Source organism: Juglans regia, chromosome 7 (genome assembly GCF_001411555.2).
Source record: "Juglans regia cultivar Chandler chromosome 7, Walnut 2.0, whole genome shotgun sequence".
Classification (NCBI taxonomy): Eukaryota; Viridiplantae; Streptophyta; class Magnoliopsida; order Fagales; family Juglandaceae; genus Juglans; species Juglans regia.
Genome location: NC_049907.1, coordinates 18,123,150 through 18,145,789, shown reverse-complemented (window position 1 = coordinate 18,145,789; position 22,640 = coordinate 18,123,150). Strand labels below are relative to the sequence as shown.

The 22,640-nt window shown below is 34.8% G+C and overlaps 5 protein-coding genes across 5 annotated transcripts; 4 read left to right on the top strand and 1 right to left on the bottom strand.

Moving 5' to 3' along the window:
* Nucleotides 1-241: 241 nt before the first annotated feature.
* On the top strand, nt 242-1,979 carry LOC109005666 (1,4-dihydroxy-2-naphthoyl-CoA thioesterase 1). The gene is made up of 3 exons (XM_018984692.2): nt 242-628; nt 785-976; nt 1,561-1,979. The coding sequence occupies exons 1-3, from the start codon at nt 491-493 to the stop codon at nt 1,711-1,713; spliced, it is 483 nt and encodes a 160-aa protein (XP_018840237.1). The 5' UTR covers nt 242-490; the 3' UTR covers nt 1,714-1,979.
* Nucleotides 1,980-2,416: 437 nt separating this feature from the next.
* LOC109005665 lies at nt 2,417-3,652 on the bottom strand. Its single transcript, XM_018984691.2, has 4 exons — nt 3,216-3,652; nt 3,064-3,114; nt 2,811-2,944; nt 2,417-2,700 (listed from the first exon to the last, which is right to left on the bottom strand). Exons 1-4 carry the CDS (start codon nt 3,564-3,566, stop codon nt 2,619-2,621), a joined length of 618 nt encoding a protein of 205 aa, XP_018840236.2. The 5' UTR covers nt 3,567-3,652; the 3' UTR covers nt 2,417-2,618.
* A 4,681-nt stretch (nt 3,653-8,333) lies between these two features.
* LOC109005651 (40S ribosomal protein S29-like) lies at nt 8,334-8,919 on the top strand. Its single transcript, XM_035691435.1, has 3 exons — nt 8,334-8,440; nt 8,765-8,860; nt 8,905-8,919. Exons 1-3 carry the CDS (start codon nt 8,348-8,350, stop codon nt 8,917-8,919), a joined length of 204 nt encoding a protein of 67 aa, XP_035547328.1. The 5' UTR covers nt 8,334-8,347.
* A 2,181-nt stretch (nt 8,920-11,100) lies between these two features.
* Nucleotides 11,101-15,329, top strand: LOC109005664 (guanosine deaminase-like). The gene is made up of 5 exons (XM_018984689.2): nt 11,101-11,267; nt 11,523-11,582; nt 11,882-12,072; nt 14,790-14,894; nt 14,990-15,329. Exons 1-5 carry the CDS (start codon nt 11,252-11,254, stop codon nt 15,176-15,178), a joined length of 561 nt encoding a protein of 186 aa, XP_018840234.1. The 5' UTR covers nt 11,101-11,251; the 3' UTR covers nt 15,179-15,329.
* A 3,293-nt stretch (nt 15,330-18,622) lies between these two features.
* On the top strand, nt 18,623-22,602 carry LOC109005663 (probable WRKY transcription factor 47). Its single transcript, XM_018984688.2, has 6 exons — nt 18,623-18,975; nt 19,210-19,290; nt 19,419-19,577; nt 20,305-20,667; nt 20,824-20,937; nt 21,536-22,602. The coding sequence occupies exons 1-6, from the start codon at nt 18,736-18,738 to the stop codon at nt 22,199-22,201; spliced, it is 1,623 nt and encodes a 540-aa protein (XP_018840233.1). The 5' UTR covers nt 18,623-18,735; the 3' UTR covers nt 22,202-22,602.
* Nucleotides 22,603-22,640: the final 38 nt, after the last annotated feature.

The following is a 22,640-nucleotide window of genomic DNA, read 5'->3' as shown; positions in this document are numbered from 1 at the left end:
TCGAAAATCCAGAGTATTAAAAACTGAATAATAATAATATATTATTAATTTAGGTGTCATGTCTATATGAGATTAGTTTATGTTATTATGGATCATAGTTAAGATTAGGATATCCCAAAAGCTAAGCATAGTTTGCGATTTTTATTTCAATTTTTTTTGTGGAATAATAGTTTTGGTCGTACATCCTTATCCTCATGCTTTTACTTTAGTAGTAATCGTCAACTCGATAGACCGATAGACCAATTATAAGGCGAAGCTGCCCACCCACTACGACTCATCTCACACTCCTACCTACCCACGCTAACTAGTAGCTAGCTAGCCATTTCTCACCAAACATCCTTCATCCCAAAACTGGTCTTAACTTCCTCTCTCAACACCTCTCCGATCAGCATTAAACTTTGGCTGCTGATGACAACGTTTTGATGATTTAAGGGTAGAAACAGAAGCAGTGGCACTGAATTCATCGTACAGTGAGGAGGCCAGAGAAGATATGGAGAAGCAGAGTCCAGCAGAATCGTCCAAGACTGGGTTTTTGGATGCCCCGCTTAACGCCATCGGATTCCAGATTGGAGACTTAACCCCACAGAAAGTCACCGGTCGTCTTCAAGTTACCGAAACTTGCTGTCAGGTTAACACCCCCTCACTGTTCCCCGATCCCCTGCTCCCCCCCCCTCCCTCGTTCATTTCTTTCTTTCCATTTTAATCTTGCATATCTGTTTGAAGACACAGACAGAATTGATGATCTTTTTGCCGATTATATGCATGCTGGGTTAAAATTAAACAGCCATTTAAGGTGCTGCATGGAGGGGTATCGGCTCTTATAGCCGAGGGAGTGGCAAGCATAGGCGCCCACATGGCTTCGGGTTTCCAGAGAGTGGCTGGAATTCATCTCAGCATCAACCACTTGAAGCGCGCTGATCTTGGGGATCTCGTGCTCGTCGAGGCCGCCCCTGTTAATGCCGGCAAAACCATCCAGGTACTTTACCACTGTATTTTGTCTCTTTCTCGACCCAATCAAAGATTCAAATGTCTTTATGGGGCATTTTTGTTGGAAGAATGGTTACTACTTCTTATCATTTATTTAATATTTTTTTATCTTTTTCAAGTTTTTTTTATTTAATAATTAAAAAAGTAATTAGAATTAAAAACTGTATATTTTTTTTAATTTTTTCTTAATAATTAAAGAGGATAAGAAAACACTTAAAAAGAAAATAATAAAAGAATAAAAATTTTAAATGCACCGTAAAATAATAAAATGGTGATAGGAAGACAATAAGCTATTATCTTTTTGTTGTAGTCGAGGAAAAGAAGCATGTAAGCACAAGATCTTTGATCCAAAAGATTGAGAACTCTCGACATAATCATTGTCGTAAGTGAGTTCATACTGACATGATCATTGCCGCCCGGCCGTGACTGAAGCAGATGGCTGTGTTTACTTTACTTCATTACCCATTAGGATAGCATTAAGCCACAGCACTCCACTGATACGAGTTTCAGTTCTTTTGTTTCATTAATTTTACCGTCTCTTACGATAGCATGGTAAATGGTAATTTTGAGCAGGTGTGGGAGGTGCAGTTCTGGAAGGTTGATCCTTCGAATTCACAGAACAAATCCTTGGTAGCATCGTCTAGGGTTACCCTTCTATGTAACATGCCTGTGCCGGAGAATGCAAAAAATGCAAGTGACGCTCTCAGGAAGTATGCAAGATTGTGAACCTAATTTGCAATGTTTGCAGAGTTTTTAAGAGCAGTCTTCCATTTTTATCAAATGTGTTTCCTTATCTCTATGCCATGTTTTCTTTTTTCAATCACTTGTACTTGAAGCGTACTTGAAGCCTATTTGAGGTATTTGCAAGAATAAGAATAAGAAGTAAGAACTTTGATCCGGATGAAAAGAGAGCCATTTCTTAACTTGTTGGAGGTTCAGTTTCCCTGAATGAAACCAGTAATTAGAGGTTTAGTTTCCCTCGAACTAAATCAGCAATCATTGTGTTTTTCAAATTCCATCTCGATTCTGTCATTGAACATGCCTAATAGTTTGTAAATGTGTCATGATCTTGAGAGTTAAAATATTAACCAAATTAGTATTTAATAGTTTTAAAGTTTTTGAATCAATGATTGAGTCTTTAACAATTGGTATCAAAGTAAGGATTACGTCACAAGTTCACGAAAGGGGTAACCTATAGACTGGATTAAAATGCATAAATATTATGAATGAGCATGATGTTAAGTTATTGAATATTGATAAATGAGTAAAGTAGTTAAAAACAAATGGCTACCACCATGTCAATGTCGAAAGAGTGAGCCGTCATGGACGCAAAATTTAAAAGCGTGGTGGAATGCAATGATTCTAAAGATTAAATACTTAATCAAATTAGTATCTAATAACTTTTGAATCAATAATTGAGTCTTTGACATAATGAAAATATAAATAACGAAAATATAAATAACAAATAAATTCTAACACAAAATACAAGTAGAGATGATTCTCTCAAATATATTTCAAGACGTGCCGAGAATTGCCTAGATGCCTTCACCATAAAGTGAAGGATCACGCATATAGCACAACTCATGAGTGTGCTTCAATTCACATCGATGGCGTAGTTCCATAGTGTCCTTTCAAGGTTGATTACTCCTTCCAAACGAAGAGGGCTTATAGTTTCTGACTTTCTTTGGCAATTGGGTTCCAGAAATTCTTTGCCTTGAAAACCAAGAAAGCAGGAATGAACACCACTAGTAATATAAACCAGAAAGAAGTTCTGTGGTGGCGCAGAAACAAGTTGATAAGAGAAACAAAAAGAGTTTGGCTACCTGAGATTTTTAAGTTGCAGGGTCAATTCGTTAATCTCGAGCCCAGAAAGTTTGAGAGAAGACAAGGTGCCGGGTACCTCCTGGGAGACAACTTGCAACAACTTATTTATTGAGGCTGCCAATCTTGTAAAAGCCTACCCAAGCAGTAATAAATTGGTGAAACAAATTGCATTGAAAAGTAGTTCGTGCTTGAGAGAGGACACATATATACAACAAAAAACATGGCCTGAAAAAACAAAAACAACAAACTCACATTGATGGTTGGAATGGATAATACAGCCAAGGAGATAATGGCACCAATGGCCTGCATAGCACGTCCACACTCAGAAACATTATTCAACAAATTAAGGGAAAAAAAACAAAAAACAAAGGGATTCCTGATCAATTAGTAGGCAATATTATCACCATGGAGAGGGCAAACAGGAGAGACAGCAGTCCCAATTGAGGAGAGGGTCGGAAGCATAGAGCTTTGAGTTCAAGCAGTTGTCTGGGCGGCGGGGCAGAAGCAGAATAATACGGTTGGCCAGATGCACCCACGGACTCGGTGGATAGGAACGGGAACGGGGACGGGGACGGGGACGATGGATTCCAATTTGGCAGTCTCGAATCTCCATTTCCGGCGACTGCCAAGGAGAAACTTCTCCGGCGAGATATTAATCCGGGAACGACCAAGAAAGCAGGCCTCCCTCCTTCAAATTTCACTGCCGGTGGAGCTGAAAGAGGCAGAGAAAACGATCGTCGTTGCATCACCCGCATGTTTTGGCTTTTTGGTTCTAAACCCCCTTCTTTTCAACGATCCACTTACCCACCTTCGTGCGTGTGTGGCCATGAATGGCGATTGTTTTTTCGAAAAAGAACGGAGACTTTTGGGAAATAAAAAAGAATAAAATTTCACCAACTCACCTCTTCTAAGTTAATAAGGGTATATTTGGTAAGTGAGAATATTTTAAATATTCTTATTATTTTTTTATTTTTTTATTATTTTTTATTTATTTTATTATTATTTATTATTTTTTATCTATTTTTAATTATTATTTAATATTTTATTACTACTTTTTTATTACTATTCATAAACATTTTTAACACTTCTCACTATTTAAATGTACCACATCATAGCGAATTTAAGTCCATGTTTGGTTTGATAGGATGTTTTAAAATTTCTTTTTTCAAAAAAAGACAAACTAAACATTTTTATCTCTAGAAAAATAATTATTTGAACCTTTTTGACAAATTATTACTTAATTATTATTTAAATACAAAACTCAATATAAATTTTTATAAATTTTAAAATTAGAATTTTTTTTTTTTAATTTTTTTTATGTACTTTTACGAATTTCAATACAAACTCTTCTTCTTTTTAAAAAAAAAAAAAAAAAAATCAATCTCATTAAAATTCTAAACATGGCCTGAAATTCTCATTTTTTGCCCTCCTAGCCTGCGACTAACCGACCAAGTCACACTTCTTAGAGAGGATCAAAGTTCATTTAATTTTCGATTAGAATTTTCTGTCACTCATTTTCTTTTACAATATCTAGTTGAAGTTTATGAATTTAAATTTCCTTTACAATCATATCATGGGCATACTAATATATCCATCAAATTTTTACTCTAAATTCTCGATGATAAAATTATAATTTAAGTTTAATAGTAAAAATATTTCATCTCATCTCATTTCACTATCTAAATTACGTCATAGTAAGATGTACGTTGATGTGGAGGCAGGAATTGGGAGGCGACCAACTTATGCCAAAATGATAGGTACATGGATATGATCTCTTCTCTTTCATTTGAAGTTTTTCTATCTTTCCATTCTCTAAGGGTAGGTTTAGAGGGTGAGATGAGAATTTTATATTTTGTTTTAGTATTTAAAATATTATGTTTTAGTATTATTATTATATTAAGATTTGAAAAAGTTGAATTAGAATTTAAAAAAATTGAATTGTTTATTATATTTTGTATGGAGATTTAAAAAATGTATAATGATGAGATGAAAATTTTGTATCACATCCCACTCCAAACCTGCCTAACTCAATCATCACCGCCATCACTTCTACAAAATATATGTAGGTAGAAGGCGGTGTTCTAAGCGGAAAATAAACTGCACTTGCAAGTATTTAATAACTAGAATATTATTATGGTCATCCTTAATTGGAGAACAAGTCTCCTCTTTTATTAAAAACGACACTGGTTTTGTTGCCACGAGTTAGACAGGTAGGCTATACTTTGACCTAATAATTATTTTCACATCTAATCCTCTTTTTTTTTTTTCATTAGACTTACATAGTTATATTCACTTTAAAAATACTAAATATTTCATTTAAAAAGATAAACAAATAATATCTCCTTTTTTTTTAATAGCAAAACATTCATTTGATCAAAACCTTACATAAATTTTTCATATCAGATGACTTGTGAGATATAATCTAAGAAAGAATCCCACCATACACAAATATCATCTACATGCCAAGCATATTTTGCAAGCTTATGGGCAGCCTCATTTCCATCTTGAATAGTATGTTGTATGGTGCAGCTCTTAAACTTCTCCATCAACTCCTTTATCTTTGTATTGAGATTTCCTTGTATGGACATAGAATCTCCAACAGCTTTAATTTCATCAACCATAAGCAGAAAGTCACCTTCCAGGATGAGATCTTGTATACCTTTATGAACACAAAGTTGCAAGCCTCTGAACATTGCCAATAATTGATCAATCTCAGAATGGTCATACGCACTTCATTTTCCTTTTTGCTTGCAGTCATAATCACATTCCCTTTGTGATCTCTTAAAATTGCTCCCACTCTTGCTCTATGTTGATCTTGAAAGATTGTTCCATCAACATTAAGGTCTCGTTTGGATAGTGAAAGTGTTTCATCAAATCTCATCTCATTAATATAATTTTTTCAAATTCCCACACAAAATATAATAAACAATTCAATTTTTTTAGATCTTAAAATAAAAATAATATTACAAAATAATATTTTAACAATATTTTATTCAACTTTCATCTCAATTTATCTCATTTCAACTCACTATCCAAATACCACCTAAGTTTAAAAGTACCTTCATTAGGATAAACCCAACAACACTGTTTTTTGTATTTCTCCTTCTTTAAAATCTTGGCTTCCTTATGAGTTTTCAGCAAAGATAAAGCATAATCCACAACCTAATCCACAGTTAGAGTTTTGTTTTCATAAATTCTTTGATTTCTTCTGTACCACAAGCCCTAGGAAATCAGCCAAATTTTTTCAAAGTCCTCTCGACTGCATTATGCTCCAATATGTCTCTCTATATCAGAAAAGGAACGTACTTAGTGCATATCTCCTTTATAGTGGAATAGACAAGCAATGCATGAACAAGGTCTTCACTATCCTTGCCATAGAAAATACAGCATTCCTCATTAATAATGTTTTTCTTCAACAAATTGTGCTTTGTGAGTAGGCCATCTTTGCAAACTCTCCAAGAAAATACTTTCACCTTATTAGGTATCTATAACCTCCACAATTCTTTCCAAATTTGTTTCTCCTCTCATATTGCCTTTGTCAATATCTCTAAGGAGACATTTGGATTCAAAGATGACTTGAGATGAGTTGAGATGGATTGTGAATAGTAATGAGATGAGTTGTGAATAGTAGTGAGATTTGTGAGTTAAAGTTGCTGAATAGTAATGAATAGTAGTGAGATGAGTTGAGATGAGCTGAGATGTCCTACGAATCCAAACATCTCCTTAAGTAGTCTATAGGCACTTTTAACTAAAAGATTTTCATCCCTCTCTAATTCCCAAATCATTTTATCATCTCTACCTCCAGGAGTAAGAATGATTTTCAAGATTTCAGTAAGTGCACCTGGTGGAAGAATGCTTCTAAGTTTGTCAACATCCCATCCTCGAGTATCTTCATCAATAAGACTCTCCACTTTATCCCCTCGATTCTGGCAATCATTACCTCTCATATTCTACCATAGATTTCTATAGCCTGGTATCCAATAATCATTACATAGGTTTATAGATTTGTCATTTTCCACTCTCCATCTACCTCTATATGATATGCACTTTTTAGCTTCTCATATTTTTCTCCAGACATAAGAGGGTGAAACACCTAATTTTGAATCCATAAAGCTAGTATGTGAGAAGTATTTGGCTTTAAAGATGCTGTGCAAAAGAGATGATTCTTCCTGCATGATTCTCCATCCCTGTTTTGCTAGGAGGGCCATATTGAAGGTTTTGATGTCTTTCAATCCCATACCTCCTTCACCTTTGACTGCACACATTTTATCTTAGCTGACTCAATGGATCTTATTCTCATCTTGTTTTTTACCCCACCAAAATATTGCCATCAAACTTTCCAATTCCCTGCAAAGATTCCTTGGTAGCTTGAAAATAGAGTAAGTGGGAATAGATAAAATAACAACTTTTATTAAAACTTTCCTTCCCCTTTGAAAAAGAAGTTTTTCCTTCCAACATTGTAGCTTTTGCCATACTTTGTGCTTGATCTCGGAGAAAGCTTTGCTTCTAGCCCTACCAATCATATGGGGAAGTCCTAGGTATTTATCATATTGTTGGAAATTATTAACTCCCCAAAATTCCACTATCTCATTCTGCTTCACTAGACTAACATCTTTGCTGAAAACCATAGCTGTTTTGCTTTTATTTACTTGTTGTCCAGAGACTCTCTCATATTTCTCTATAGAGGTGAAAAAAATCTGGTAAACAAGTGAATTGGACTAGACCGGAACCGGTGGGTTGGGTTTGGTCTAGTCTGGTACCAGTTAATTTTTCTCAAAATCGATCGAAATAGGTCTGTTCCAATTTTTATTTTTTTAACATTGGACCGAACCGGACCAAACCTGTTCATATATATATTTTAATTTTTTTATATTATATAAAATATTTTTTATATTTTTTATATATAATATATATAATTATACAAAAATGATAGATACAACCGCCTGGTGCAACCGGTGTGTCCATGTCATCCGTTTTATTTTTTCCTTCCTCACCCTCACCATTTCGTTCCCCCTCTCTCTCGCTCGAAATTTCATTTCTCCCTCCCTCCATCTCCATCTTTGTCGGACCACTCCCTCTCCCTTGAAGACGCCTAATGCCCCCATGCACGTCCGTATCCTTCAGAAAACCAATCAAGTATGGCCCCCCTTTCTAAGCAAACAAACCACCACTGTTGCAAATCTCCAGGCTTCAGTGAAGCATCTCCACCTCGAAGCTGCCGTCACCACAAGTGAATCGCTCCCTTCAAGCAAGGCAACTCCAACCATCTCGCAAGACACTGCTTCATGTTGGAGACTCCATGAAAACAACCCAAACAAATCTCCCCGTTGCCATTACTCCTTTGTTTTAAAGTGCCAAAACAAAGTAATTTTGTGTTCTCAGCCTAGAAACCTCCCATGCACGACCACCCACTTAAATCGATGCCAACTGCACCCAAGCCATTGTAAGCCTCTGTTTTTCGCACCGAAACACAGAGCACTCATTCTCTATCGTGAGCCATTGCAAAACCACCGTCACTGAGACACAGAACAAGATCATGGGGCACTCCAACGTGTGGAATTCTCACCCTAAGAACTACGGCCCTGGCTCCCACGCCTGGTACAGAATATCGCTTCTTCTCTTCCAACCTGTTTGGTCCCCGAGAAATTATCATTGATCGAAAGAAATCTAACTTGTTCTGATCCTTGTCAGGCTTCTGATTTATTTACAAAGAGTTTTTTTTGTTTAGTTTTGTTTTGTGCCGTTGGTTGTTATTATGATACTTGCTGAAATAATCATATAACTCGCTAAAATCGCTTGAAAAAGAGGATTATTTTATCTGATAGAATATATATGTATTCTAGTATGATCAGAAAGATAACTTTTATTCAAACTAATATGATGTTAAAAGACGTTTGCTATCAAGAAAAATATTAATTTAAAAGGAATTAGTTTCAATGGATTGGATTTTTAGGGCTCATGCCTTCTAGTTGGGTTGATCAGGAAGTACAGCCTCATGTGTTATAGGCAATGCTTCCGCAGCAATGCCAAGGAAATTGGCTTCATCAAGGTATTATTTTTCTAATAAGTTTATTGTCCTATTTTGAATGTTAGGTTCTAATTGTTTGATTGTGGCTTGGTTTGTTGAGAAGCTGACCCACAAAGTGCTCGGAAGTTTTTGTGCGAGGTGAACCTAGGTTGAGGGCCAAGAGAATTTGCTTTGTTTTTTACTTCCCGAAACAGAGAACACAGTGGAACATGTCTTACGATATTATGGTTGCTGCGATTTGCCGTTGGTTGCTCATCTATGGAGGAGAGGCTCACAGTGTGGAAGGTGTTGGTTGGTTTTGGTTTCTCACGTTGTGTTTCTTTCATTTGGAAGCATGAAATTGTTTTCGGCAGAATAGTTGAAAGAAATGATAGTAGGAATAGAAAATAGTGGCCAAAGGTACTTGTGGGTGGTAAGAAATTCACCACCTGAGGAGTATGATCTTGCCAAGCTCTACTGCGGTCAGGTGGCCTCTGCCTGCATAGGGGTATAGAACTATGGCATCATCTATGTTGCATTGGGAGAAACAAAGCAACAGTGTGAAGAGTGAATGGATGGAAGAGAGGGTTTTGAGATGAAGAAGATAAAGAGAGAGATGCCTTTTACTTTTTTTTTTTGGACTTTTTTTTTTTCTTTCTTTCTTTATAATTCCACGTACGACCGGTTATCTCTCAATTCCGCACGTAGGTTGTTCCTAGTAAAACTGATAATTATATATAAAATAATTTTATATTATATGATAAATTATTAATTAATATAATATTAAAATTTAAAATCATATATAAATAATTATATATTATCATTGTAGTCTATAATATTAATAGTTATACTAATACTATATCACAATATATTATAATATATTATAATATATCACTATGGTCTATAATATAATTATAATATATATTATAATATACTACAATATATTATCATTATATTATTATATACTATAATATATATAGAATATTATATATATTATATATAATATACTGAGAAAATCGAACCAAATTGAACTGGAATCGATAAAATTGAAAATACCGATTTAGAAGTATAACTGATATGATATCGATTTTTCAAATCTCAAAATTGATTTATACCAATTTGATTCTAAAATATATTTAAAACCGAATCGGTTACGCTCCTATTTCTCTAGAAGATTGTGAAGTTGGCTTGTTTCTTTCATATCTCTTTTATTACTTCATCTGAGCTAGTTTTTTCCCGATCTGGATAATCAGGTTTTGAAGGTGGTTACTCAGGCTAATAATCGGATTACCCGTCACCATATCTTGGATCGGTGAGAGGACACAAGACAAGTATCGGGTTTAAACCGGATATCCGCAACCTGGGTTTAATTTTTAAAAAATTAAGTTAAGCTACAACTTAAATATTCGGATTTAAAAGATAAAAATTGCAAACATAGTGGATATTTTTTTATAAAATTGTCAATCTGAATATTTTGGATTTCAAATTATGATCCGGATTAATTTGGGTGGATATTGGAAACGTATTAGAAACTCAAGTTCGGGTCCGAATATAACCAGATGTCCAGATCCACACTCAGTAAACAAGTTACGTATTTATCCCAATCAATTTTATCCATTGATTTACCCAGACACCGATGGGTTGTTTCAAACTTAGCCTGGTTTGGTTGAAAACTTATTTCAACTTATTGTAATAATTTTTTTAAAATTTTTATATAAAATATAATAAATAATTTAATTTTTATAAATTTTAAAATAATAATAATATTAAAAAATAATATTTTAAAAATATTTTATTTAACTTATTTAAAATTATCTTAATTCATTTCTAAATTTAAATAAAAATTACTAACCTTTTACCCGGTCTGACTCATTACATAAAGAAAATATTTATTTATCATTAATTTTTATTATTATTTCATGACGTAATATTAAATGATAAATTTATAAATAAAATATAATAAATAATTTATAATTATTTAATATCACATCATAAAATAACAAAATGATGAGTAATATTATCCTTACATATATAATAGTAAGAACAAATACTAATGAGAAATATTATATATTAATTACTATTCATTTTTATACCTTACACTTATAATTCTTTTTTTTTATCGAATATAAGAATATTTGTTATACGATATAATGTATTATGTATGTACTGATTAAAAGAATTTTTCAATATTAATAGCTCACAAAAATGAAAATTGAAATACGAAAACTCTGTGGACGGCGTGCTTTCTCATATTATATAATATATGTTTATTTATTTAAGATTCATCTCCCACTTTCCTCCGTCAAAAGAAGAAAAAAGGGTGGTGGCTGGATTTGCATCGGAAAGCTTCTTCGTATCCTTGGCTTGTCTGATTGATTCTGATTGCAGTCCGGTTGGTGTTTTGGCTCTACGATATCGACATCTATTGCCCAAATGGAGGAAGCTAAAGGTACAGAGAGCCACCCTGCAATCTCTCTCTCTCAGTCCTTCTCTTCTCTTCCCCTTTGGTTTTTTTTTTTTTTGTTTGGTCTTTGACATTCGATTAAGTTAGATCTTTTATCACCTCCTTTATTGTGGATCCATGATCATAATTTCAAAGCTTAATTTTTTTTTTTTTTATTGTTTTTTGGGTCTGATTTTTTTCTCTGAAAGCTTTTCTCTGAAATATTTCACCTCCTTGCCTGCCTATTTTGGGTGATCTCAGTAATTGAAACCAAGGATGGAACTGTTTCTGTGGCTTCTGCATTTGCTGGTCATCAAGAAGGTAGCTCTCATAGCTTTCTGCTGCTTAGACCTTTCGGTTGCCGCTCTTCGCTTGTACTTGCCTTCATGATTTGGTGCTCAATTTTGGGTGTTATTTAATCATTCACATTTTCTTCTTTCCCATGCAATCGGGGTCTGATTTATCATTCAAAGTTCTTTAGGCATTCCCTTGTTTAGACAGTTACAGCCTCTGAACTTGGAACATGTGGTTCTAGCTGTTGTTGTTCAATTGTTAGTTGCATAACTTTTTACTTTTGATATTGTATTTTCGGATTTTTTTTTTCGTGCTTCCTCAACCAGCTGTACAGGATAGAGACCACAAATTCTTGTCGAAGGCAGTTGAAGAAGCGTATAGAGGAGTAGACTGTGGAGATGGAGGCCCTTTTGGTGCTGTTGTTGTGCGTAACGATGAAGTGGTTGTGAGTTGTCACAACATGGTCTTGAAGAACACAGATCCAACTGCCCATGCGGAGGTCACGGCGATAAGAGAGGTTAGACTAGGAAATAACTTCTTTATATCATTTTAAAATTTTGTTCCTTTTTCATAGTGGATGTGCATGAAAGATATAAACATCCCCAGTCCCACAATGGGGTATTAGTAGTACCGATAAAAATCCAATCAGGGAGTTGGCTATGCTGTTTGATTAATGGTTCTCCTAGAGAGAGAGATCTATTGAATAAGAAGTTAGAAATCATGACCTGATGGGGCAATATCATTTTAAAATTTTGTTCCTCTTAAGTAGTGGATGTGCATGAAAGATATAAACACCCCCAGTCCCACAATGGGGTATTAGTGGTACCAATAAAAATCCAATCAGGGAGTTGGCTATGCTGTTTGATTAATGGTTCTCCTAGAGAGAGAGATTTATTGAATAAGAAGTTAGAAATCATGACCTGATGGGGCAAGTGTAATATTTGGTGATATTCTGAAACACAAGGAACATAAATATTGATGGCTAGAATTGTGTGATATGGGCAAAATTTTCAAAATACTTGTCTAGCTTGATTTAGTTGGTACACCTTTACTTTTTGGACTAGTAGGTGATTCGGGGCCATCTTTTTCTGAGAACAATGAGCTCTTATATTGTGGACAACTTCCATCAGTCCTCTTTGCACTTGTGACTGCAATACTCAAAATGATTTCACTGAGGATTACAGATGGAAGCAGGAATTTATGACAATAAAAATAAGCTCCTTTCAAGGAGAGACCACAAATAGATATCTCTTTTCGGGTAAGAGAGAAACCACAGGCTTTTTTGTTAAAATTCTTGTCTCTCTTTTATTTTTTTTATTGGTAAACAAAATTTTATTGATCATAAGAATAAGAAAAAGCCTAGATATATGGGACATATACAAGAGCATCGCCTGAGCGTGCTAGTTCAATGATACAAGAAATCTATGGAAATTCCATTGAAATCAATTACAACCAACCAATGAAGTAAAGTATTGAAAAACAATTTCCTAAGCTCTTCCATTGATTGCTCTCGATCTTTGAAGCTATTGTCATTCCTTTCCCTCCAAATGCACCACCATAAGCATATTGGGACCATCTTCTAGATTATTGCAATATGAGAGTTATCCTGGAGGCCTCTCCAAGAAGCTAAGAGATCGATCACCCTTCTCGGCGTCACCCAAGTGAGTCCCATCCTATTGAAGAAGTCATTCCACAAGGTCGTGGCAATCTCATAGTGAAGTAATAAATGATCAACTGACTCTCCATTCTTTTTGCACATGCAACACCACTCCATGACAATGAATCGACGTTTCCGTAAATTGTCAAGTGTGAGTATCTTTCCCAATGAAGCTGTCCAAACATACATGTGAGTATCTTGCAAATACTCTTCCATGGGAATGAGATTGTTGTATGTGTGTTCATGGCTTGATAGGAGGTGAACGCCCCTTTCTTAGAGTGACGCCAGAAAATCTTGTTATCAACTTCCCTCCTCATGTGAGTGGAATATATGAGATAAAAAAAAAAAACTCCAATATTGTGTCGACTTCCCAATCACGTGCATTTCTAAAGGAAGTGACATTCCATTGAGGAGCTCCGTTTGATATATACCCAAAAGGTCCGCAATCGAGGCTTCTTTCAATTCTTGCTATACCATAGACTTTTGGATAAGTGTCCTAAGTGTCCTGTCATCACACCATATGTCATGCCAAAATTTGATTTTGAGTCTGTCACCCACCTCAAACCAGGTATTTCTAAAGTACGCATCCCACCCTCTTCTTATGTGATTCCAAAGGCCCACACCGTATGGCCCACTTACCTCATTTGAACACCAACCTCCCCATGCTTCACTGTACTTCGATTCTACTATATTTCACCGTCTCTCTTTTATTAATGGCCAAAGGCCTCGTACATAGAGGTACAATAATATATCTTAAAGGAAATAGGCACTCCTTGTCATACTCCTATTGAAAGTAAAACATAGCAGACCTAAGACTCCTCCTACACAGCAGATATTGCATGTCATGAGATTGCTATTCCTATGTGCCCATGTGCATTTCAAAACCTTGCACAATATACTTGTTCCCACTTTGCTGCTCCGATAACTTTGATATTTTCTTCCCCCCTCGTTCAATATCTCTCCTTTTTATAGTTCTTAAATCTTGGATTGGATTTCCATTCCAAGTTAGATCTATTGGTTACTGCATGAGCAATTGAATCAACCAAAAGCCCAATTATTTTTCTGCAGTAGTCGAACACAACTCATGGAGGGGAGTTCAAGCCCTCTCTGTAGACTTTGATTCATTTGCACTTCAACAAGTAAACTTAAACGGTTAAGACCTAGTTTTAGATCCCAATGCTCTACATTATGAGCAATAACAGGAAAAGAATGTTATCTGATCTTGTTGAAAAACTTACGAAGTTGTGTTTACAAGGTTGGAGTTTGCTGTCCCACTCCTGGAACAGCTATATGGCTATTAAGGGCATAACAAGAGGAACCAATTTGACTCACCTATCATACATTACACAGGCCATGTAAAAACTATCGAATGTGCTAAAAATAGATAATCCAGTTTACGAGTTTTTGTCTGTTTTAGTTATTTTTCTTTGCCTCTTTCTTTATTATTTGATTGAGAGCAGAAATTGAGGATTCTTGTAATTTCATCCGCAAATAAAGTGTGATTGGGGAAGCATTTAATCATTGTTGCTTTGAAAGGTGCATTATCTTCACTCTATGACATTATGCATCTTTATCAGGCATGTAAAAATCTCCAGCAGATTGAGCTTTCAGACTGTGAAATTTATGCATCGTGTGAGCCTTGCCCCATGTGCTTTGGTGCTATCCATCTTTCACGGATAAAGGTTGAACTCTTCTCCTCATTATTTGCCTTTCTTTTCTGGTAGTTGTAGGATATGATATAACATGTTTTGGTACTTTTATTTATTTATTATGTCAGAGGCTGGTTTACGGGGCCAAGGCCGAAGCTGCCATTGCTATCGGGTTTGATGATTTTATTGCGGACGCATTAAGAGGTACGAGTTTCTATCAGAAGGCTCACTTGGAGATTAAAAGAGCAGATGGTAATGGAGCCATCATTGCGGAACAGGTCTTTGAGAAAACGAAGGAAAAGTTCCAGATGTATTGAATTCTTCAGTTTCCTCTAAACATTATCTGCCACAAACTGTTTATTTATTCTGAACGCATTCATTTTTAATGCAATTGTTTAACAACTTGTAAACTTTCCAAGCTCAACATATTGCAATGCTTCATTATGATATTTTACATGGTTGATGCCATTAACACCAATATGCCATGCATATACTCTGTTGAATGCCACCATCCTAAGTACTAATTATTTCAAACATTGGGGAGATGCTTTTGGATGCATCCTTCCTGTTCTTAATCTCAATCTGAAAAAAGATGAAAGAGAAATGTTTGGTTACAAAAAGATCTTTACACAAGTAAAGTTTACAAATCGAGTGAGAGTGAATAATAGATGAGACATAACATTTCACTGTTTGTGACTTAACATTTGTGAAAATTTTATGAGCTACTTCTCGAAAAGAAAGAAAAAGTGAACTTGTACTCATCTATAGTGGAGAGTAGGGTTACGACCGTGTTGTCAAGTGGATAAATCCTCCATCAAGTCTATATGATCGTCAAAGTATGTAAAAAGGGGAGGCTGACACATGGAAAGGTGAATGCATGGTCCTCATGTGCGGCTGTGCCACGCCCTTTTCGTGCGAGCGAATGTAAAGGTTCTGTACATGGAAACCGAATAAGAGGACCGGGAGCTGTACATGGGACCTCAACCTGGAAGGGATGAAATGTTCTGTTCCAAACTGGGCATACGAATGTAGAGCATGGGATCACCAGGTGAAACGTGTGCAGGATCCCTCGTACCGAGACAGTACCCATGCATGCAATTCATTGCCCCTTTCGTGCGGGGCGAAACTTACTTAGCAATATTGAATTTTGAAACCTTATTATTTATTTAATTTTACTTGTAAGTTTGGTGAAGATTAATGATACAGACCACACATTTTGCAAAGTAGCTACCTTCATACAGATCAACGTGTGATGTACCTGCAAGCACGTGTTTCGTACGTAATCACCCAATTATGTTGGTAAAGTTGGACATGACAAGGGTTTGGTCGGGGAGTGTGTGAGCTCTGTTTGTTTTATATAATGAATAAATATAGATTGAAATTATTATTAGAAGTATCTATTTTGTACACATGATGTGGTATCATCTAGATCATATATCTCTCTAAATAAATATTGAGAATAATTAATTAGAAACAATCACGTAATAAATACAAAATGTATACTACTATAATAACTTCTCTATAATATTATTCTTATATAATATATGTTGGGAAAGGAAAATGGTAGTCCCAGTCCCACAAGTCATGCCAAAACGTCACAATTAGCATTAACGCATGCATATCTTCTTCTTCTGCGTAATTTCGCAGAAGATTCTTCGAGTACTGCATGCAGCAAAGTATGGGATACGGCATCTACTCCTTCTTGATTATCTTCTCCATCCGCGTCTATATCTATAGCTTTGTTTACATGAATTTCATCTAGAAGTCGTACTGATCACAGCGCCTTTGACGCACGTACCTTCATTCTAGTCCCAACGACTGATCAAACCGTTGGTCTCTTCCTATAGAACTACCCCAATTTTGTCAGCATCCTTCAGCCCAATTAATAATTAATTAGTTTGAAGAGAATTTTCATGAAAAATTTCAATAAATTAAAAATTATATATTAAAAAAACTAAATTCAAGTTTGAAACTTTGCTCACAAATTAATATTGGAAATTACGTGCTGTTTATCATTTTTCAACAATTATCTAGGATTCGTTTAGATACAGAGATTAAATTATTTTATCCCATTTTATCTATTTTAATTTTAATTAATATTCTCATTACTATTCGTAAATAATCTTACTATCTAATCCAACCAGCCAACTAGACAAGCCAGCCGCAAATTAATTGGCAATTGGTCTTTGTTAAATGGGTAGGTCTATTTGTCAAAATACGTGCATGACTCTTTTGACGAAAGAATTGGAAAATAAACACATGACATGGATTCATCTTATAAATATATAGCCTATAATCTGCCAATAAATTATGGTTCACATGATGCATGGAGAGCAAGACCTTGCCTTTCTGTACATACATACATACATACAAACATACATACATATATATATATATATATGTATTTGTGGTAGCGACATCATGAGCTTGATGATCATCATCATCCTTATTCGAAAGCTAGACCTCTTAATTGGTCAAGCATTCAATAGCATAGAGCATATATATATAATATTCTGAAGAGATGACCATATTTTCAACATCTTGACCAATTAAGCTCATCATCATATTTAATTACCTACCTACTATTATATATATAACGATCCATCCAACTGATCATGATATATTTGATGATTCCCATTACATTATTTACTATTCACATGCATGACCCAGTACTATATATATATATATATATATATATATTCAAATTCACTATAAGAAAATTATTTATTTATTATAGATTATTTTCTATCAAAATCAATCTAATTTTATCGAAAATAACTTGTCACAATTTTTTTTTTTTTTTTTTTTGCAGCTAGCAGCAGTAGTGTGCGCAAATTAATTAAGTATGAATTAGGATATATATATATAATATTAAAATTAGGCACAATTTATATGGACACAACTCCTAGCTAGCTAGGTAGCTAATTTGTATTTTTATCCTGAATCCTGATGATCTATCGGTACCCTTTCTGCTCCATTTCCTCATTTTGACTAAAAACCGCTAGTAATTATATTTTGAGAAATAATATTTATAGTTGTAAGTGTGTAAATATTATATAATTATTTTTAAAAAGGTGAATAAATATAAAATTTATATAAAAAAATTAATTTTTTAATAATAAATCTTACTATTAATTTTTTTAAAATAATTATACGATATTTACGTATTTTATTATTATAATATATATATATATATATATATATATATTTGAAGTCATTTTCTTGATCTAGCTAGCTAGGACATGACCTGATTACGTACTGATGATCATCATCTTAAACCATGGCAAATTAATTAGGACGCCTCTACAGCCCCCGCTGGCTGTCCCGCTCCCGGTCCCGCTCAATGTAAAATGTAATGTTTTTTTATTTTATTTTTTTATACATGTATTTTTTTAACATTATAAAATATTTTTAAAAAAAATAAAAAAATTATAATATCGTTAAAAAATACTTACTTAATCATTAAGTAAAAAAAATATATTAAAAAAATTAAAAAAAATGTAACGGGACCGGGAGCTGGACCAAGAGTGGTGAGAGTAGCATTATTCAATTAATTAATATGAAAGCTAGAGTCCAACTTCAACGGCGCCTGAAAGTGATCATGAAAAGTACCTTATACATGAGAGCTAGCTTGGAAGTTTCTAATCTACTTCTAAACACCAACCCATGCCATTTTTTTTCTTTTTTATATATATATTTTTATTTGTTTTATTGTTCAAAATTATTATGAAGCACCATTTTCTTTACAAGGAAGAGAAGACTTCAAATAAAGACCAGTACTGCTAGCTTGGACGTATCTAACTTGCCATCAATTCTATATATATAAGTTGTTCGATCAAAATTCTTTAAATCTGTACCCCAACTCTCCGGGGACATGGCATCATCGCACTCCGGTGAAGATCATGAGCTTGCTCGGCCAATTAATATTACTAATTCAGTCCTAGAGAATTTCATGGATGCAAAATCTGCACATCAGATCAAGGAATTTCATGACTTCTTTGCACGGAGTCGTTGTTGCGAGGTAACTGAGAAAAGGCCACCACTACCACACCAAGATGACAAGGATGCACCGCCATTAATCCTAAAGCCAAAGGCCGAGTGCTCCATTGATATTGTAAGTTCGCTCTTGATTCTTGACTCGAGAGATCTGCCTTTTCATATATATATATATATATATATATATATATATATATACACACACATACATACATACATGTCTTTAATTTACATAGTATTTAAGTTTGATCTCATGCACAGAACATATATCATGTATATAATATATATAGAGCTAGCGATCGAGCTGCATGCATGCATGCATATGATCTGAAAGGAGGGGGGTTTTTTGCAGGCCGGATTGAAAGATCTAATTCCCAGTCCAAATAAGGTTACACAGGAAAGTAAATTTGATCAAGAGCAGCCCTTAAACCAAGTGAGTTTCTTTCTACTCCTGATTTAGATGGATCCATGCATGGCAAATTATAAGTGATATATATTACTTGGTGGGTTTTTTTCCCCCGTCGCAAGCATTATATTGACGGAATTGCACATGATTTTCAGTTGACCTTGCTAAGGGCAAACCTTGAGCTGGCAAGGAACGAAAATGGGAATCTGAAAGAAATGTTGGCTCGAGCAACCAAGAATTACACAGCTCTTCAGAGTCATCTCCTACTTTTAGTGCAGCCACGGGCGGCCAACATCAAGCACTATTTTCTGCCGGTAAATTTGGTTCATTCATTAATTAATTAAACTTACTTCCAAGGCTAAATATATATATATATATATAATATAAATAAAGACGTACGTACGTCATGTTTATGCATTTAAGTCAAAACTTACTATTGGAAAGGGTGCAACATTAATGATCTTACTCCAATTCAATTTATATAACTACTTCCATGATTTCCGGCGACTGCATTAATATCATACTACTTCTGAACGATTATCCGTGTCATTGATCATAGCCGCCTCTCACGACTAGCTAGCTATATATATATATATATATATATATATATATATATATAAATATATATATATATAATTCTATTCTTAAATTTCATACACTACACACTATTCTTTTTATAATTTTTTTAATTTTATTCTCTTATCAAATATGTAGTATATGAATTATGAATAGAATAATTTAATTATTTTAAGAATAATAAAACCAAAAAAAAACTTCAAAAAAAAATAAAAAAAATTATAGTGTGTGATATATGGACTTATGAATAACAATGCTCTATATATAAATATAAATATATATATATATATATATATGTTGCACTATTATCATACTGTTCAATTTTATTTATTTATTTATTTATTTTTTTATGGAACTGTTCAAAGTTGAAACTACGTACGTACTTACTGATCCAATATTAATATTTCTGCCTTGATGGGGAAAAAAAGCGTAGGACTAATGAATTTAGCATGTTTAAATTATCAGAAGGACGATGACAGTACACATGAAAAGGGTGGTTCGTTGGTACATGATGACCGGAGGCCATCGACTCCATTATTATTGGATATAAATGAACCTTTTCGTTCAGACAACTGGAAACAAGAAATGGATCGTCATGATGATCATGACATGATTAATAAAATTGAAAGGAAACATAAGATTTCGACGGCGGATGATGATGATCATGGCGGTGTTAATGATGTTCATGATCATCATCATACATCAAAATTACGTTGGGAGCCACGAACAAAGAACGTAGAGCCGGCCGAGAAGATACCAGCTCATGATCACGAGGTGTCATGTAAGAAGGCAAGGGTGTCCATAAGAGCACGATCAAATGCACCTTTGGTTAGCATCTTTTACTCATGATCATGTTTTATTTATGCATGTATATAAAAATCGATGTTAATATTATATATTATGATTATTTTGTGGATTAATTGATATCATGATGATGAACTAAGTTGGGAATTAGAAATGAATTTGGTCATGTGTGTACTTCAGATGAGTGATGGATGTCAATGGAGGAAATATGGTCAGAAGACCGCAAAGGGTAACCCTTGTCCACGTGCCTACTATCGCTGCACCATGGCCATTGGATGTCCAGTTCGTAAGCAGGTAATTATTAATTAATTAATAATCTTTAATATATATTGGGAATAATAAGTCCAGTTTTAAGTGGAAACTGGGTACCTTGGATCGATGCCAGCACACAGATATATACACGTGTCTCATATCTCTAGTTAATGAGACAGTACATGGCATGCATAGTATATTCAAGCCGGTTACTATATATCGAATTATATAAAAATAATCTTACAAACTGATGTGGTGTGACATAATTTATTAGATTATTATAAAATATATCTAATAAATCAAATGAAGTCATATCAATTTATGAGATTATTTTTATATAATTTATTTTTTTTTATAGATATAACAGTAATCATCGCAATTATTTTGGCTCTCGGGCAGTACTCATGAACATGCATCCTAGGAGCTAGAGTAGTGTCTCTCCAAATTCAAGGGATTTTTGTTCTCTAAAAGCTTCATTACTATTTTTTTTAACATAATTAGCAGTTATAAAATTCAATTGTATTGTATTGTATTTTGTTTTTTCCTTCGTGTTCGATCTCGATCGATCCTTGTTTTGTTTTTGGAGTATGTAAGGTGCTCGCTCAACTTGAGATATTGTTCCATGTTGCAACGTCGACAGGTCCAAAGGTGTGCACAGGACACGTCCGTCCTCATAACAACCTATGAAGCAAACCATAACCACCCTCTCCCACCGGCAGCCACAATCATGGCTAAAACAACATCAGCAGCGGCCAACATGCTACTTTCCGGCTCCACCACCAGCGACATGATCAATTCTTCAAAGGCCGGCCTCTTCACGTCAATGCCTAGTTATCCCTCTAGTACCATAGCCACCACTTCCTACTCCGCACCATATCCCAAGCTCACACTTGACTTAACGCACGTTCCTGATCATGACCACTCCATCATGAAGTTCCAACATCGCCCCCCTTTCTCACTATCCTCCCCTGCATCCTTCTTCCGTGATCTGCCATTGCATGGATACCCAGTACAGCAACTCGCACGGCATCCCTTGTGCATGTCATCAGAGAAGCATGAGGAGCTCAGTTCCGGGGTGAATACAGTCGGTGCAGCTATTGCCACGGACCATGACTTCACAGCCGCACTAGCTGCAGCCGTTTCCTCTATCATCCAGGGTACAGGAGCTCAGGACAACAAGAATTCCAACCACAGTACCGATCACGTTGATGCTGCACGCGACAGTAGTAATTCACCTAAAATGCCAGTAATAGTGCCTGGTTCCCCACAATTTCCTCAGTCTTGCACCACTTTCACCACTAATTAGTAGTACTACTTGCTGTAATTGACGAAATAAGAAAGTACTGGATGCCTCGGCCTTTCAAGGAAAGAACACGTGCATGTTTCATATAATAAGATGTTCCCCCCGGAAATTGTTTGGGCTATTGGGTAATAATTATGTCTTTAATTAAGATAATGATTAATCTAAGTAGAATTATACAATCACCCTGAAATGTCTCGTTTAGACCTTGTAGTACTGCTTACATATAAAAAACTATAGCAAGGAGGAGAAAGCAAGACATGAATTATAATATATGATCTCAACAGATGACAATCTAGCTCCTAGGGATATATGAAATGCACCTAGACAAGTCCAACAGGCCTATCCATTGAAGACCGTGCATGGGAGTTGATTATTAAATGATTTCCCAAAGTACTTGCTGCATTTTAATCTGTGGAGATACCTACAAAATACAATTGTATTG